At 40.9% G+C, this 17,626-nt stretch overlaps 1 protein-coding gene across 3 annotated transcripts in view; it reads left to right on the top strand.

The window, feature by feature from the left end:
- The window catches only part of phf10 (PHD finger protein 10), a 110,954-nt gene extending 96,700 nt beyond the window's left edge, over positions 1-14,254 (top strand). For 2 of the 3 annotated variants that reach the window (XM_034004268.3, XM_034004270.3), the window contains 2 exons: positions 800-988; positions 14,002-14,254. In XM_034004268.3, the coding sequence (XP_033860159.1) occupies positions 800-988; positions 14,002-14,072 (260 nt within the window). In that variant the 3' untranslated portion in view covers positions 14,073-14,254. The remainder of the gene's footprint in view (positions 1-799; positions 989-14,001) is intronic. The other variant, XM_034004271.3, reaches the window with a different exon arrangement.
- The last annotated feature ends 3,372 nt before the right edge of the window (positions 14,255-17,626 follow it).

Raw genomic sequence — 17,626 nt, 5'->3', positions numbered from 1 at the left:
TAATAATCTGTGCACATAATTTATAAAATAGTTCTGTGCACATTCCGCGAAATACTATACCTGCGATTTTCACAGGGCCTTAATTTATAAAACCAAGCATTCTTCTAGCCTTTTAAATTATTTCCCCACTCTATTGCCGACTTTTGTCAACTACATGTCATTTTCATAGCAAGCCTGTTTTAGTTCAGTAAGTCCCAATTCGTGAAGAAATACATACATTAATTTGCAGCAATTCATAAATGAATTCGTCACAGAAAAAATCCATACGAAAGGCTTGATGGGACGACTTGGTGAATCGATTGCTCCACAAATAGTTTTTTGGGTGTTTTTATCATCTTTGGTTCAGGGCTTCAGTATACATCATCGAAGTACTTTATTTATTTTTTTTGCTGTTGGCTTAGGTGATTGAAATGCCTTTTATAGTAAGCTGCAAGGTTATCGACTGAAGCAGTTTTGCTTGAGGAATGGTTTCTCATTAGTTAAAATATTAGTGCCTGCTATAATTATCTAGAAATGGTAATTCATTCATTTGCAGGTCAATCGTGGAGCAGTCGATTCACCCAGAAGCCTGTCAAGCCCTTCATATGGATGAATTGCAAAATTAATTCATGAATTGCTACACAAATTGATGCATTCATTGCTGGATTGCAGAATTAATTGATGAATTGATTAATTGGCAAATTAATTAATTGATTAATTGATTGATAAATAGTTTTGGCACAAATGCCACTCCATAGACACCAGTGTCAGGCTCTATTTGAGGTCTACGATGGAAGTTCACAGAGTACTTTTATTTCAGGTCACCCATCATGCTTGGATATGACTGTAGAGCTCGTAGCTGTTACTAAGTCTTATCCCTGGCAGTGCATGGAGTGTAAGACATGCATGATTTGTCAGCAGCCCCATCATGAAGAAGAGATGATGTTCTGTGATGAATGTGACCGTGGATATCATACCTTTTGTGTGGGACTGAAAGGTATTCCTACAGGTAATTTTCAGTCTTATTTAATTTTGAACTAATCAAGTGTCAACATACACAACAATCATGCATTCTGTTTTACAATTTCCAGGAAATGGTTTGGTATAAAATGTAGGTAAATTCAAACATAGGGCAAAATAATTAACGTAAGAAATGTTATGAACAAAAGCGACTATCTGGCCCCACGATGTCAAGTTCCTAATAGCTAATTGCTCCTGTAACTTCATCCAGACCGCTTTTGGACTACTAGTAACTAGGAACCCATTCAATACACTCAACACTGTGAAAAATGCTTCCTATTAGGGATGGGCACAAATATCGGTATCGGTAATTTTTCCATATCGCAATATCGTGGGATTAAAAAATAAAATTAATTTACACTCATAGAGACATACCTCATAGAAACATACCTTTTATCAAGTGTATTTTATATTATACAACAAACCATGTACATACCAATCATGGGGAGTCTCGTAGGGAAACACCACACACTAAAGTATTATTGAACCATTTTATACTTTACTTGCACCAAGTGACGCCACTTTTCAGGATACCGGTATCTCAATTTCCGCCGAATGAGCGGTTTATTTGAAATCCATGTTGTTTACATCTTTTCCTTTACTGTATGAATGGTTTTAAAATACAGTAGAGCCTCATTTATCTGCACCCCATTCATCCATGACTTCAATTATCCACGGATCCCTGACGAGTTTTATCTCTCAAATACAGTACGTTATTGCCAATGTAGACTTAATGCCCACGGTGCACACACGCACACACACAAACATTAATTTCTTGGTATGAACTGCAGAAGGATGCTGTTTCTGTAAAATGTGTTCTCCTGAGGGAGATACTTTAAAGTCCAGCAAACTTATTTTTCCTCACTGAAACAAAAGACTGGTGGACTGACTTTCTCAAGGTTCAAAAGAGTGACTTGCAGTAGTGAATTGTTTAAAACAAACCCTCGTTAGTACGTATTTTGTTGAAATGTAATAAAATTTCAAATTACACAGCAGGCTTGTTTATTTAGTTTTGAAGTAAAAAAAATAAAAAAAATAATAATAATCGATTTGTATATTTTCTTTGAAATCCCAGAAAACCAGCAACACTTAGCTACCGTTATTTAATATTAATGTGTGGAATAAATTTGCAATAATACCTTGTGGTATTTCTAGCTGCTAGACACACGACTTAGTTTACAGGAAAATTGTGAGCTCTGATGGGCTGAATCGCTTATTCCCATCATAAAATGTCTTATGATCTTGTAGCTTTGTAGTATTTTTATTTATTTATTATTGTTATTATTTATTTTTTTTGGTAACAGAAAAAACGAGGGAAACTGTGTTGGAGGTGTACCGCATTTTGAAAAGATTTTGCTAGGACTAACACTGTCAAAGTACAATAATTTGAAAACATTCTTCTGTCTTTGTAATGCTAATTTGGTTTACATTTCTAGTTTCTGTATTTTATTCCCGCATTCTAGTCACACGCAATGACACCTCATTTATCCGTGGATTTCACACATCCGTGCACCTATGTCCCCCCCAAGCACGTGGATAAACTGTGTTCCACTGTAGTTTTTTTTTCACTTGTTTAATTTCTGAGAGAAAAAAGATGAGTTGTAGTTCAGGCATAACTACAAAAGTATTTAAATGTCAACAACAGGTAAGTTTTCATTAATTTCCTGTGCAAAAGAAAATTTAGCTGAAAAATATATAAAAAATAGATAAATTCACGGTAACGAAACACACTAAAGTATGTGTGTGTGTGTGTGTGTGTGTGTGTGTGTGTGTGTATATATATAGTGTTGTTAAAAAGTATTTGCCCCCTATCTGATTTTCTGCATTTTTGCACATTTTTCACATTGTATTTCGTCAGATTTTTTTGTGGGTTGTAGTAGTATATAGAGGGAGTCTGAGAGAAAGTTTGGTGCTTCTTTCATTTGTTTAGTGTGCAAGATAATCAAACATGCAATCTTCAGGTGTGAAAAAGTTATTGCCCCTCGTAGTTAACTCAACCCAATTAAAGGGATAATTAGGGTCAGCTGTTTGAGTACTTTGGTTAACAACCAGGCCTGATTTGGGCCAGCCCTGCCCAATATAAATCTGACTAACTTTGGTCCTTACCATCAGAGTGAAGTTGTCAGCACACAGGTTCTAGAGGCACACCATGCCACAAACAAAAGAAATTCCTGAAGACCTCCGGAAAAAAGTTGTTGATGCCTAACAGTCTGGAAAGGGTTACAAAGCCATTTCTAAGGCTCTGGGGCTCCACCGAACCACAGTCAGAGCCATATTGTCCAAATGGAGAAAGTTTGGGACAGTAGTGAATCTTCCCAGGAGTTGCCATCCTGCCAAAATCTCTCCAAGAGCAAGGCGTAAAATCGTCCAGGAAGTCACAAAGAACCTTAGAACAACATCCAGGGATCTGCAGGCTTCCTTTGCCTCGGCTAAGGTCAGTGTTCATGACTCCACCATCAGAAAGACACTGGGCTTAAATGGGATTCATGGCAAGGTAGCAAGGCGGAAACCATTTCTCACTAAGAAGAACATGAATGCTCGTTTCAAGTTTGCCAAAAAGCACCTGGGTGATCCTCAAGAGTTCTGGAACAATGTTCTATGGACAGATGAGTCAAAAGTGGAGCTTTTTGGCCGACATGGGCCCCATTTTATGTCTGGGGTAAAAACAAACACTGCATTCCACAGTAAGAACCTCATACCAACGGTCAAGCATGGTGGTGGTAGTGTCATGGTTTGGGGATGCTTTGCTGCATCAGGACCTGGACGCCTTGCCATCATTGAAGGAACCATGAATTCTGCTCTGTATCAGAGAATTCTACAGGAGAATGTCAGGCTATCTGTCAGTGAGCTGAAGCTGAAGCGCAGCTGGGTCATGCAGCAAGACAATGATCCGAAACACACAAGCAAGTCTACATCAGAATGGTTGAAGAACAAGAAATTTAAAGTTTTGGAATGGCCTAGTCAAAGTCCAGACCTGTACCCCATTGAGATGTTGTGCAGGACCTGAAACGAGCAGTTCATGCTCTCAAACCCACAAATGTCACTGAGTTGAAGCAGTCCTGCATGGGGGAGTGGGCCAAAATTCCTCCACGGTGCTGTGAGAGACTAATCAATAACGACAGGAAGCGTTTGGTTGCAGTTATTGCTGCTAAAGGTAGCGTAACCAGTTATTGAGTCTAAGGGGGCGATTACTTTTTCACACGGGGGCATTGGGTGTTTGCATAACTTTCTTTAATAAATAAATGAAATATGTATCAATTTTTTGTGTTATTTGTTCGCTCAGGGTCCCTTTTATCTAATATTAGGTTTTGGTTGAAGATCTGATAACATTCAGTGTCAAAAATGCAGAAAATCGGGGGGCTCCCGAGTGGCGCATCCAGTAAAAGCACTCGCTAGGGTGCAGGATGCGCTCTATAGCCTGGACGTCGCCGGTTCGAGTCCAGGCTATTCCACAGCCAACCGTGGACGGGAGCTCCCAGGGGGCGGCGCTCAATTGGCCGAGCGTCGTCCGGGGGGAGGGAGGGTTAGGTCGGCCAGGGTGTCCTCGGCTCACCGCGCACCAGCGACCCCTGTAGTCTGGCCGGGCGCCTGCGGGCTTGCCTGTAAGCTGCCCAGAGCTGCGTTGTCCTCCGACGCTGTAGCTCTGAGACGGCTGCACGGTGAGTCTGCAGAGTGTAAAGAAGCGGGCGGCTGACGGCACACACAAAAAAAAAAGATGCAGAAAATCAGACGGGGCAAATACTTTTTCACGGGACTGTATATAATTATATATATATATATATATATATATACTGTATGTATATCATAAAAAATATCATATATCATAAAACTAAACAAAACAAAGAATAAGTCTAACTCCACACAGGAGCTCCAACTAAACTTTTCAGGAACCTAAACTATACAAACTGGACAGCTAAGCTGTTTACCGGTTTCAAAACACACAGTGAATTTAAGCGCAAACAAAAAGATTCACACAGGTTTCTTCACTGTGACAGCCTCCCAGCACACAGACTGGAGACCACTCTGCACAAACATTTTGGCTCCTTAACATACCTGCCTGCTAATCACAGGCAGGTGATATGCATTATAATTTAGAGCCAGATGAATCCCATCCTGGCTCCCTCCCGTGGCATTCTGGGGGATGTAGTCTTTTGGCCTCTCCTTGACTACATCTTTTCTTCTTCCTCCCCCTAGTCTGACACATATCCTCCCTCTTGTGCGTAGCACACCGGCCCTACCAAGGTAGGACTTTAGTTTTAACAGAAATCAAAGAAGTAATATTTTTCATTAAGAAAAACAGCTGCATCACACTCAACTACTGTTCTCTCTCCTCTTCTTGTCCCGCCCCATAGCAACCAATATACACTCCTGATTCGCTGGTACAGTACTCCCCTGACCTCCCAACTCTCACCTAATAAGCTCTCGTTAACTGTCAGTAAATGTACTGTATTCAAGCCCCAAAAACACACGAGTATTTTTTTTAAGGTATTCTCATTTTGTTGATCATTTAATGAACATTTCTGTACTGTAGGTGTTGTCGAGTGATTGGAAACCAGACATTTTGTGTTTGAATTGAAAGTTGTAGTTCAGGCATAACTACAAAAGTATTTAAATGTCAACAACAGGTAAGTTTTCATTAATTTCCTGTGCAAAAGAAAATTTAGCTGAAAAATATATAAAAAATAGATAAATTCACGGTAACGAAACACACTAAAGTATGTGTGTGTGTGTGTGTGTGTGTGTGTGTGTGTGTGTATATATATAGTGTTGTTAAAAAGTATTTGCCCCCTATCTGATTTTCTGCATTTTTGCACATTTTTCACATTGTATTTCGTCAGATTTTTTTGTGGGTTGTAGTAGTATATAGAGGGAGTCTGAGAGAAAGTTTGGTGCTTCTTTCATTTGTTTAGTGTGCAAGATAATCAAACATGCAATCTTCAGGTGTGAAAAAGTTATTGCCCCTCGTAGTTAACTCAACCCAATTAAAGGGATAATTAGGGTCAGCTGTTTGAGTACTTTGGTTAACAACCAGGCCTGATTTGGGCCAGCCCTGCCCAATATAAATCTGACTAACTTTGGTCCTTACCATCAGAGTGAAGTTGTCAGCACACAGGTTCTAGAGGCACACCATGCCACAAACAAAAGAAATTCCTGAAGACCTCCGGAAAAAAGTTGTTGATGCCTAACAGTCTGGAAAGGGTTACAAAGCCATTTCTAAGGCTCTGGGGCTCCACCGAACCACAGTCAGAGCCATATTGTCCAAATGGAGAAAGTTTGGGACAGTAGTGAATCTTCCCAGGAGTTGCCATCCTGCCAAAATCTCTCCAAGAGCAAGGCGTAAAATCGTCCAGGAAGTCACAAAGAACCTTAGAACAACATCCAGGGATCTGCAGGCTTCCTTTGCCTCGGCTAAGGTCAGTGTTCATGACTCCACCATCAGAAAGACACTGGGCTTAAATGGGATTCATGGCAAGGTAGCAAGGCGGAAACCATTTCTCACTAAGAAGAACATGAATGCTCGTTTCAAGTTTGCCAAAAAGCACCTGGGTGATCCTCAAGAGTTCTGGAACAATGTTCTATGGACAGATGAGTCAAAAGTGGAGCTTTTTGGCCGACATGGGCCCCATTTTATGTCTGGGGTAAAAACAAACACTGCATTCCACAGTAAGAACCTCATACCAACGGTCAAGCATGGTGGTGGTAGTGTCATGGTTTGGGGATGCTTTGCTGCATCAGGACCTGGACGCCTTGCCATCATTGAAGGAACCATGAATTCTGCTCTGTATCAGAGAATTCTACAGGAGAATGTCAGGCTATCTGTCAGTGAGCTGAAGCTGAAGCGCAGCTGGGTCATGCAGCAAGACAATGATCCGAAACACACAAGCAAGTCTACATCAGAATGGTTGAAGAACAAGAAATTTAAAGTTTTGGAATGGCCTAGTCAAAGTCCAGACCTGTACCCCATTGAGATGTTGTGCAGGACCTGAAACGAGCAGTTCATGCTCTCAAACCCACAAATGTCACTGAGTTGAAGCAGTCCTGCATGGGGGAGTGGGCCAAAATTCCTCCACGGTGCTGTGAGAGACTAATCAATAACGACAGGAAGCGTTTGGTTGCAGTTATTGCTGCTAAAGGTAGCGTAACCAGTTATTGAGTCTAAGGGGGCGATTACTTTTTCACACGGGGGCATTGGGTGTTTGCATAACTTTCTTTAATAAATAAATGAAATATGTATCAATTTTTTGTGTTATTTGTTCGCTCAGGGTCCCTTTTATCTAATATTAGGTTTTGGTTGAAGATCTGATAACATTCAGTGTCAAAAATGCAGAAAATCGGGGGGCTCCCGAGTGGCGCATCCAGTAAAAGCACTCGCTAGGGTGCAGGATGCGCTCTATAGCCTGGACGTCGCCGGTTCGAGTCCAGGCTATTCCACAGCCAACCGTGGACGGGAGCTCCCAGGGGGCGGCGCTCAATTGGCCGAGCGTCGTCCGGGGGGAGGGAGGGTTAGGTCGGCCAGGGTGTCCTCGGCTCACCGCGCACCAGCGACCCCTGTAGTCTGGCCGGGCGCCTGCGGGCTTGCCTGTAAGCTGCCCAGAGCTGCGTTGTCCTCCGACGCTGTAGCTCTGAGACGGCTGCACGGTGAGTCTGCAGAGTGTAAAGAAGCGGGCGGCTGACGGCACACACAAAAAAAAAAGATGCAGAAAATCAGACGGGGCAAATACTTTTTCACGGGACTGTATATAATTATATATATATATATATATATATATACTGTATGTATATCATAAAAAATATCATATATCATAAAACTAAACAAAACAAAGAATAAGTCTAACTCCACACAGGAGCTCCAACTAAACTTTTCAGGAACCTAAACTATACAAACTGGACAGCTAAGCTGTTTACCGGTTTCAAAACACACAGTGAATTTAAGCGCAAACAAAAAGATTCACACAGGTTTCTTCACTGTGACAGCCTCCCAGCACACAGACTGGAGACCACTCTGCACAAACATTTTGGCTCCTTAACATACCTGCCTGCTAATCACAGGCAGGTGATATGCATTATAATTTAGAGCCAGATGAATCCCATCCTGGCTCCCTCCCGTGGCATTCTGGGGGATGTAGTCTTTTGGCCTCTCCTTGACTACATCTTTTCTTCTTCCTCCCCCTAGTCTGACACATATCCTCCCTCTTGTGCGTAGCACACCGGCCCTACCAAGGTAGGACTTTAGTTTTAACAGAAATCAAAGAAGTAATATTTTTCATTAAGAAAAACAGCTGCATCACACTCAACTACTGTTCTCTCTCCTCTTCTTGTCCCGCCCCATAGCAACCAATATACACTCCTGATTCGCTGGTACAGTACTCCCCTGACCTCCCAACTCTCACCTAATAAGCTCTCGTTAACTGTCAGTAAATGTACTGTATTCAAGCCCCAAAAACACACGAGTATTTTTTTTAAGGTATTCTCATTTTGTTGATCATTTAATGAACATTTCTGTACTGTAGGTGTTGTCGAGTGATTGGAAACCAGACATTTTGTGTTTGAATTGAAAGTGATAGTCTCGAGGAGTCAAATGGGTCAAAGTTCAACGATATTTTCCTCTAGAGGAACAAAGATTTTTTTACGTCATTACTGTGGTATTATGCCTTTTTTTCGAATGGCTCAGGATGCAAATATAGTATAACATAACATTAGTGCTTAAACAGTTTTGTGACAAGTAAAATAAAATGGTTTATTATTGCGTATTATTATATGTATTAGTAGAAGCGTTAGGCAAAATACCTATGGTAATGCAATGAGCAATAACAAAAACAGAACTGGAACTCTGAACTTTACACCCTACTCTTAAACTATGCGGCTTCTCATTCTTCTTCAAGGATCTAAAACAGTGGACCCTTATGCTGATTTCTGCTGTCACCTTGTCTTTATTTGACACTACAAGCACGTAATTGGATTAGTTTGGAGAGTACTTTGTTATTATTATTTGTTTATTTATTTTATTTATTTATTTATTTCTTAGCAGACGCCCTTACCCAGGGCGACTTACAGTTGTATACAAAAAATACATATCAAGAATTACAGTACAATTAGAGCAAGATACAAAATACTTCAGTCTTGACTTCAGTCCTAATGAGCAAATACAAAACACAGTACAATTTGATATCGGGGCAGTTCAAGAGCAGATAACAGTGTTGATAGTTACATCAGGGTTAGATACGAGGGAAGGAGAGGAAGATCTGAGCCTTATCAGCATAGAAATGGTATGAGAAACCATAGGATGCCATGAGGGGGCCCAGGGAGCGGGTGTAGAGACAGAACAGGAGAGGACACAAGACTGATCCTTGGGGGACTCCTTGAGAGAGGGTGAGGTGTGGCGGTTGAGCCACGCCAGGTTACCTGGTAGGTACGGTCGGAGAGATAGGAGGAGACCCAGGCCAGAACATTGCCAGAGATTCCCAGGTCAGCGAGAGGATAGGAGAATAGAGTGATCGACAGTGTCAAAGGCAGCAGAGAGATCGAGGAGAATTAGGACAGAGGAGAGAGAGGCAGCATGGAGTATAGCCAGTTGGTGACAGACAGGAGAGCAGTTTCAGTGGAGTGAGCAGAGCGGAAACCAAATTGGAGAGGGTCGAGCAGAGAGTGGTTAGACAAGAAAGCAGAGAGCTGGCAGTGTACTGCCCGCTCGAGGGTTGTAGAGAGGAAGAGAAAGAGGGAGACAGGACAGTAGTTCTGGAAGGAGGTGGGGGTTGAGGGTAGGTTTTTTGAGGAGGGGGTGATAGAGGCTTTTTTGAAGGCAGAAGGAAAGAGGCCAGAGAGGAGAGAGGGGAGGAGATGAAGGGGAGCAGGGCAGGAGCAGCAGCTTGAAAGAGGTGAGTGGGGAGAGGGTCCAGGGCGCACGTAGTGGGTTTGTGGCCCTGGAGGAGGGAGGAGAGAGGAGAGGTCCGTCTGAGAGGGGTGAGAAGGAGGGTGAGTTAGTAGGGGTTGGGGAGGGAGAGGTGTGAAAGAGTTTGCGGATATCAGAGATTTTAGAGGAGAAGAAAGAGGCAAAGTCATCAGAGGACATAGAGGAGGAGTGGGGGAGGGTTGATGAGGGAGGAGAAGGTAAAGAATAGTTTCTAGGGCTTGTTAGTGGAGGATTGGATAATAGATTGGAAATAGGAGCGCTTAGCAGAGGAGAGAGTAGAGGAGAAAGAGGAGAGGAGGGAGCGGTAGAGGTCTAGGGCAGCAGGGAGTTTGGTTCGCTTCCATTTCTTTTCAGCAGAGCGCAGTTTGCTGAGCAGAGCACAGAGGAGAGACAGGGTTGGGAAGGGGAGGGGAGGGGACAGAGGGAGTCGAGGGAGGAGGTGAGGAAGGAGAAGAGGGTGTAGGTAGCAGAGTCTACAGAGTTGGGAGGAGTCGATAGGAGGGAGGTGAGAGAGTGGTGGAGGCAAGGACAGAGGGGGAGAGAGAGCAGAGGTTATGGCGGGAGGTGACAATGGGGGTAGGTGGAGTAGGGAGAGCGGGGAGAGACAGAGAAAAAGATGAAATGGTGATCAGAGAGGTCCAGAGGATTGAGAGAGGGTGGCGGAGCAGCACGCCCTGGAGATAGTGAGGTGTGGGTAGGAGGGGATGGAGAGAGAGAGAAGTTGAAGGAGAGGAAGGAATCCGGCAGAGTGGGTGGGGTTGGAGAGATGGATATTGAAATCACCTAACAGGACAGCTGGGGTAGACAGAGGGGAGGGAGGAGAGGAGATAGATCGAGTTCATCGAGAAAGTGAGCGAGAGGTCCAGGGGGACGATACAGTACAATTAGCAGGAGTTGACAGGGAGAGGTTAGTTGGACAGCGTGAAATTCAAAGGTGTTAACAGAGAGTGAGGAGAGGTCAGAGGGGACAGAAGAGAGTAAGGAGGGTGAGAGGAGAAGACCAGTCCTACCTCCCCGTCCAGTAAGATGTGGAGTATGGGACAGGATGTAGAGAGAGGACAGGGCAGCAGGAGTTAGTGTTATCAGGAGAGAGACAGATTTCAGTGAGAGCAAGGAAATCAAGAGAGAGAGGTGGGAGGCAAAGGCAGAGATGAAATCAGCTTTGTTACCAGAAGAGTGACAGTTCCAGAGGGCACCAGAGAGAGTGTGGGAGGGGAGGAGTGGGAGCAGGAGCGGTGGGGGGAGGATACAGACCTGTGTAGTAGTTGGCGTTTTCCAGAGTGCTGCTAGGTTCGGATTACAGAACAAAATGCACCAATGTAATTATAATGACACACAAACAGTATATGAAGTGGGTGTGTATGTGTTGAAGTGTGCATGTATATCCATTGCTACAGAACCGGTGGACCATGATGATGGATGTCTCTCGTGTGTTCTGGAAAGAGTTGATGTTTTATGTCTTACCTGATGACGGCAGTCTTCCGTTGCTTGTGTTGTCTGGTTCCTTTGGCTGCTGTGTGGGGGTGGGAATGGCGAGTTAGGTTTAAAAACCCTAACGCCACATTTCCTTACTTTTGTGACGATAAGTTCAACCCTAACTGCTGCATTAACATAGTTTTTTGCAATGATTACATGTATACAGAGTGAGTGTGTAGGTGCACAGAGATGAAGCACACAGTAGTTTACAACACAAATCAAAGTTTTATTTGGGTCCTGAAACTCCCAAGAAAAGGCCTACAATACTGTTTATGAGACGAGGACAAAATAAAATGAACAGTTCAAACAGGATTCATAGAAAAAAAAAGAATGTTGTAGGCACGAAAAATGAAATCAATCTCCAAGATAGTTTTATTCAAGCAGATATCTGGAGAGATAACACTTCTCAGGCAATCTGATTAATGCTTCTCTAACAGGTACACACTTAAACAATGATAGATATACTAACGTATCGGAAGAGGGACAGACCTTTTCAACCAATAAAAGCGTGCCAGCCCCCTTTAGTGATCCTATGGCAAGCTCTGTAAGATGCTAGCACCAAATTGGGTACTAAGAAGCATAATCAATCAGCTTATTCAAATCATAGCTATCATTTATCTCTAGGCAGAAGATTCAGCTGAAGATTACAAAATATTTTAGTTTATAAAAAATACTTGATCATATCGAAAGCAGAACTTGTTTTATGTTAGTAGTAAACAGAATTCACTCCCACCCTTCACCACTTGTTGCTACAAAAGAATCCATTACTGCAGCACAAGAAACAATCCCTTACAACACTTAATGTCTTATAAAAATGATGGTGACCCTTCAGTGTAAACCATCACATCCAGCTGGTGGGTAAGAGTTTTTTCAGCTGGTTATCCACCAGGTTGCTAACAGCACCAGAATGTCCCTTAGTCAAGGTTAGTTTTGAATCCCCCTAGTCTGGGGGGGGAACACATGCAAAGTCCGTCTCCAGCCTTTGGGTGGAAATCCAAGCCTGCAGCGCATTGCAAGACCCCGAAGAGCAGCCAACCTCCACTCGCAGGCTCCAGCCCTGCAGGTACAACTCTGTCTGGTCAGTCCGGGGCAATGGTAGGTAGCTCCAACAGCACCAGCAAAGGAAAGGGGATATCAAAGGGGTCATTTCAAATTTGGGCGTAGATAATCCCAGGCGAGGTTCTCAGGTCAGAAGACAGACACAAATGGCGGCAGAGGCGCTCTCTTTTTAAAGGGGTGGTGAACATCCAGGAATTGGGCTATTACAGGCTACAGGTGTGGGCCAATTGAGGCTAATGAGTCCTAACAAGGTGAGAACATTGATCCCCTACCTAACCAGACCTGTTAGTCTGTTGACTTTAACTCTAACAGGTCTATCTGTTGTGTTATCAGAAGCACCTGTGGGCTTGTTCCTAGCCCGCTACAAGTGCCTCCTGGTGGTGAACCTATGAGCTGGCTTACATTCCCTCCCCTTTCTGGCTGCATATCCCTGGAAAACAGAACAAAATCATCATGCAGGCTAGACAGAACGTCAGCATTAACGTGTTCCTTACCAGCCTGGTGTTTTATATAAAAACAGTAAGGCTGGAGGGTTAAGAACCAGCGAGTAAGACACGGATTGCTATCTTTTTGACAGTATAGCCATCTAAGAGGGGAATGGTCGGTGACGAGTGTGAAACGGCAACCCCATAAGTAATACCTGAGACTTTCCTCGGCCCATCTTATAGCCAGCCATTCTTTCTCAATAGTTACGTAATTACGCTCTCGGGGAAGGAGCTTCCTACTTGGGTACATAAATGAATGCTCCTCCCCTCTGACCTCCTGTGCTAAAACCATCCCCCCTTAGCTGCCCATTTCCTAGCTTTTAATTACAGTTAGACCTCACCAGCTATTATACTAACTCCTTTAACATCAGTTATTCGGAAATTGATCACTAGCATAGATTTCAAGCCCTGTGTTAGAGGGAGGGGTGGTAAATAGGGGTTGTATATACTTTGAAAATGGTGGACTGTGAAACAATATAGAAATTGTTGATCGTTCATTCCAGCAAGTTAGTCTTGTTGATGACACTGTTTGTTTTTAGCGGTTCACCTGGGGCGGGGGTTATTTATGAATGTAACACTTCAATACTTGATAATAGACTGAGAGAGAAATTCATGTGTTTTGTTAAAATAAGGGGTTTGTTGTTTTGTGAAGTTAACTTTGCCAAATTAACAAAGTGCAATTTTTTGTATTGCACTTTGATGTTTTGTAGTTATGTTTGATTTAGTAGAAAGGGAATTTGAAGGCAGTCTCATGGGTCTGCTTATCAGCGCCTGTGCAAGCTGAATGGACCTTGCTTTCCCAGCTTGCTCAGGGCAGGTTTTATGAATGGCTAGAAGAGATACGTTATCAGCAATACACTAAGCCACCTCGCTAATATTCTTGTGCTAGCACCCTGTACAAATAATAAGGCATATTAAAATACCTTTTGTTACTTATATACACAGATGAATGTTGTATTATGATTCTTAAAATATGTCCACGTAGTAAAGGGCCAAATTGTTGTGCACCCAATAAATAGCGCAAATTTCAAAAACGTATAATTAACTTTTTTTTTATTCTTTAATTTTTAGGCAAATGGACTTGTGGATGTTGTGTTAATGATCCATCTACACGAAGGAAAGGAATAAGGCATAAAGAATGATGAAGTACCAGTGGTGCATCAAATGTCATCTTGAGGCTGTTAACAATCCAAGTCCTGATATTTTAACTACAATATGATTGTTTGTTCAATGATACACATTTTCTGTACTGTCTGAAGTCTTGCTGATATTTTGTATGCATTTTTCTGAAGTTTGTAAAGAAATAAAAAATTAATGGAATACATTTGCATTCTTAACGATGTCTGTAATGTAACTAGGGGTTCTAAAGGTTAACCTTTCTCAAAAACATTCTGTAAACATTTATCCTGTGTTTAATAATTGCAAACAGATTTCAAATAACATAAAAACCATCATTTTCTGCAGGTGGTTACATATTTACAAATAAATGTAAACTTGGCTCCTTTAATTATTAATCCAATGTTGTATAGATATTTCCATATTTTATCATTTTAATGTCTTAGTATTTACTAATCACAGAGCCAAGAAACACAGTATGTTTTCCCAAAGTGAATACATTTCAAAAGCAGGTATCAACAATCAATCCATTGCAGCTGTAGTAGAGAAACAATTTTCACTTGATCATTCTGAACCATCAATTGAACTGGCTGAGTATTCACATGATATCCATATGAATAGTATGTTTTATGTGTAATTGGCATCACTATATAATATGTATGAGTTTCATGTTTTATATCTATCTGTAAATCAACAAGACTGGCAATTCTAACATTGACAGCCAAAAGGGAAAGAGAGAGATGACTTAATAATGGGTTTGTATTCTTTATTTAAAAAAAAAAAAAAAAGTAAGTTATAGTATTTTATGTGGTCAGTAGTGGTCAATTGCAATGAATTTAGTCCTTACACCTCTATAGTACCAATTGTAACAAAATAAATACTGGGAAAAAGTTTGGGGTCAGCTGATCCCCAACTTTAGTAGAGACCACAGGGTGAAACTGATTACTTCTGCTTTGTGTAGGGGAATGGCAGGGACAGGAAAGTAAGGGGAGTAATTATTATTATTATTATTATTATTATTAACTGCAATTATTTAAAAAGGCGAGCAGGAAATATTATATTCTGAATTTACATTAAAATTCAACACAACAGCGAGTTAAAATTATTTTAGATGTTTTTGGGTTGTTGTACATTGGTCTAATTGTGGTTTTTACAAATTATATTTGATAAAGACAGTGTAATGTTATTGCAAATCTTACATGGAGAAGAAAAAAAAAATCCCTTAACTAAACTTAGTTGATTTAATTATTTTGCTAACAGCACATTTCCATGTTGAGGTCATCTATACCACCATTAAAGTAGAAAAAGCAACAACAAAAAACCGCTGTAATATTTAAGTTACAGTACAGAGCTTTTCATTTTTTTATTTAGTATATTACCTAAATACCCAATATAAATGTGTTGAATTTGTCAGTGGCATGTTGAATTGCCATGAAATTACAAGCAATTTTTCCAGCAATAAATCGACAAGTGTAGATTAGATTGATTAGCAACAATTGCCAACGTAAAACCACCATAACATTTTTCTTCATTCTATATTTACATATAATTATAACATTTCATGTGAAAATTTAATAGGCGCGTTTTACAATATGTTTTCAAATAAAACTAATTTAAAATATGATATTAAGTTACCCTTTCAGCACTGATCAGAATGAGCTATATGAGTCAATACAATTTCTATAACACTCGATGCGAAGCTATTCAGCACCTAAAGTTGAAAAGAATAGTTATCAGTAGGGCTGTAACGAAGGGTACATTTTGAACTTCGACTGTTCGGAACACATTTCCGAACAAAGGTCTGAACCTTCTACTAATTTTCATAATGTACTGGTGACGTCACCATAGCTACTAGTTTATATTTGATTGAAAATCCTATTTTCATCCATATAATCCATATGGACATTGCAATCCATATAAATGGAATAAAACATTAACAAGTTGTTTAAAAATACATTATATAGAACAGTAATCATGTTTTTATTATTTAAATACAAATATGAAAATACTACTACTAATAAAAATAATAACGATAATAATGAACTTCCGCTTGTCAGGTGACCCAGCAGATTGGTTGTGCCTCCATGATACATCAAGAGCCATTTGCATTCAACTTTTTTTGTGTCGACTGGGCATTTAACAGAAAAAAATATATCAGACAGCGTGTGAATGCCGCCTGACGAACCTTAGAAGGTTTAGAACTACCTTCGAATTCCTGGCTACTGAACAAACCTTCGAACCTTTTTATTTTTAGTATTAGTCAATGAAATCCAGTAGACCTTTTTTTTTTTTCATATCAGCAGTTACAATGGTAGGATTTTAATTAATGTCAATGTACTTTATTTGATTTACATATGCAGAATTATGTTTAACTCAGCGTGTTTTATTATTTAAAAAAATAACCGCTTTGGGGTTTAAGTTAGTATAGCTCTAGATCAATGTTTCTCAAAGTCTGTCACTGTGGCCGCATAGGGCCACCAGCAGGATTTTTTGCGGTCACAGCAGCCCCCCAGTAACTCCTCTCTTAATCAACATTTATCTCAATCGGTGCCGCTATACAGCTTTCATTCAGTACATCTCATGTTGCTTGCAGTCATACAAAATATAACCATTACCAAATGGGGTATATCTCTTATAGCCCGAATTACCTGAGCACTTATATCAAAGCTGATCCTTTAAGAGCCCCACCTCAGGCATCAGGCGTTGTCTCCGCCCCCAGGAGATATCAACGACTGTCGCTATGACTTTTTAATCAAAACTACGGAGATAAGTTTATATCTCACTTCTTCTCTCATTTCAATTTTGAAATAATTTTGCTTTAATATTAAGTGTATAATTATATCTTAGCCTAGGTTCTGATTATTTCCCACTGCAGCCTTGTGTGCTGTGCGAAGCAGGCTGATCTCCCGCCCCTTCCCCGGGATTCTGTCCCTTTCTGAAGTTTTTCATGCTCTCTCCCTTGCTGCTTGGCTCTTCGAGAGTCGATATTATTCTTCCTAGCACCTTTCATCTATCTATATATATATATATATATATATATACTCTTTGCAAAAAACTTAGTTATTGCATCAATTAGGGTTGATATTAAAATGACAAAAGTAGGGAAATGCCTAACTTTGCATTCCCTCCCACCGACAAGCAGTGGAAGGGGCAAGGCAACACAAGCAACCACAGAGAGCCATCATCAGTTAAGACGAACAACATACAACTCTGCAGATAACACAAGAGACATCCATCATCATAGTCCACTAGGTGTATGAGGCCTACTGCATGCCAGTGTTTTGGGCACTGCTTATGTAGGAGAAGAATGCATTATAGCTAATAAAAAGGTACTGTATGTATTAAACTGTACGCATTCAAAGCAAAATACCTGCATGTGGAACATGAAAACTGTACATACAGTGCCTTGCAAAAGTATTCAGACCCCTGACGAATTCTCTCATATTACTGAATTACAAATGGTACATTGAAATTTCGTTGTGTTTGATATTTTATTTTAAAACACTAAAACTCAAAATCAATTATTGTAAGGTGACATTGGTTTTATGTTGGGAAATATTTTTAAGAAAAATAAAAAACT

This window comes from Acipenser ruthenus, chromosome 5 (assembly GCF_902713425.1).
Source record: "Acipenser ruthenus chromosome 5, fAciRut3.2 maternal haplotype, whole genome shotgun sequence".
In the NCBI taxonomy this organism is placed as follows: Eukaryota; Metazoa; Chordata; class Actinopteri; order Acipenseriformes; family Acipenseridae; genus Acipenser; species Acipenser ruthenus.
The sequence above is the reverse complement of the archived record's forward strand: the minus strand, read 5'-3'. Positions and strand labels throughout refer to the sequence as shown.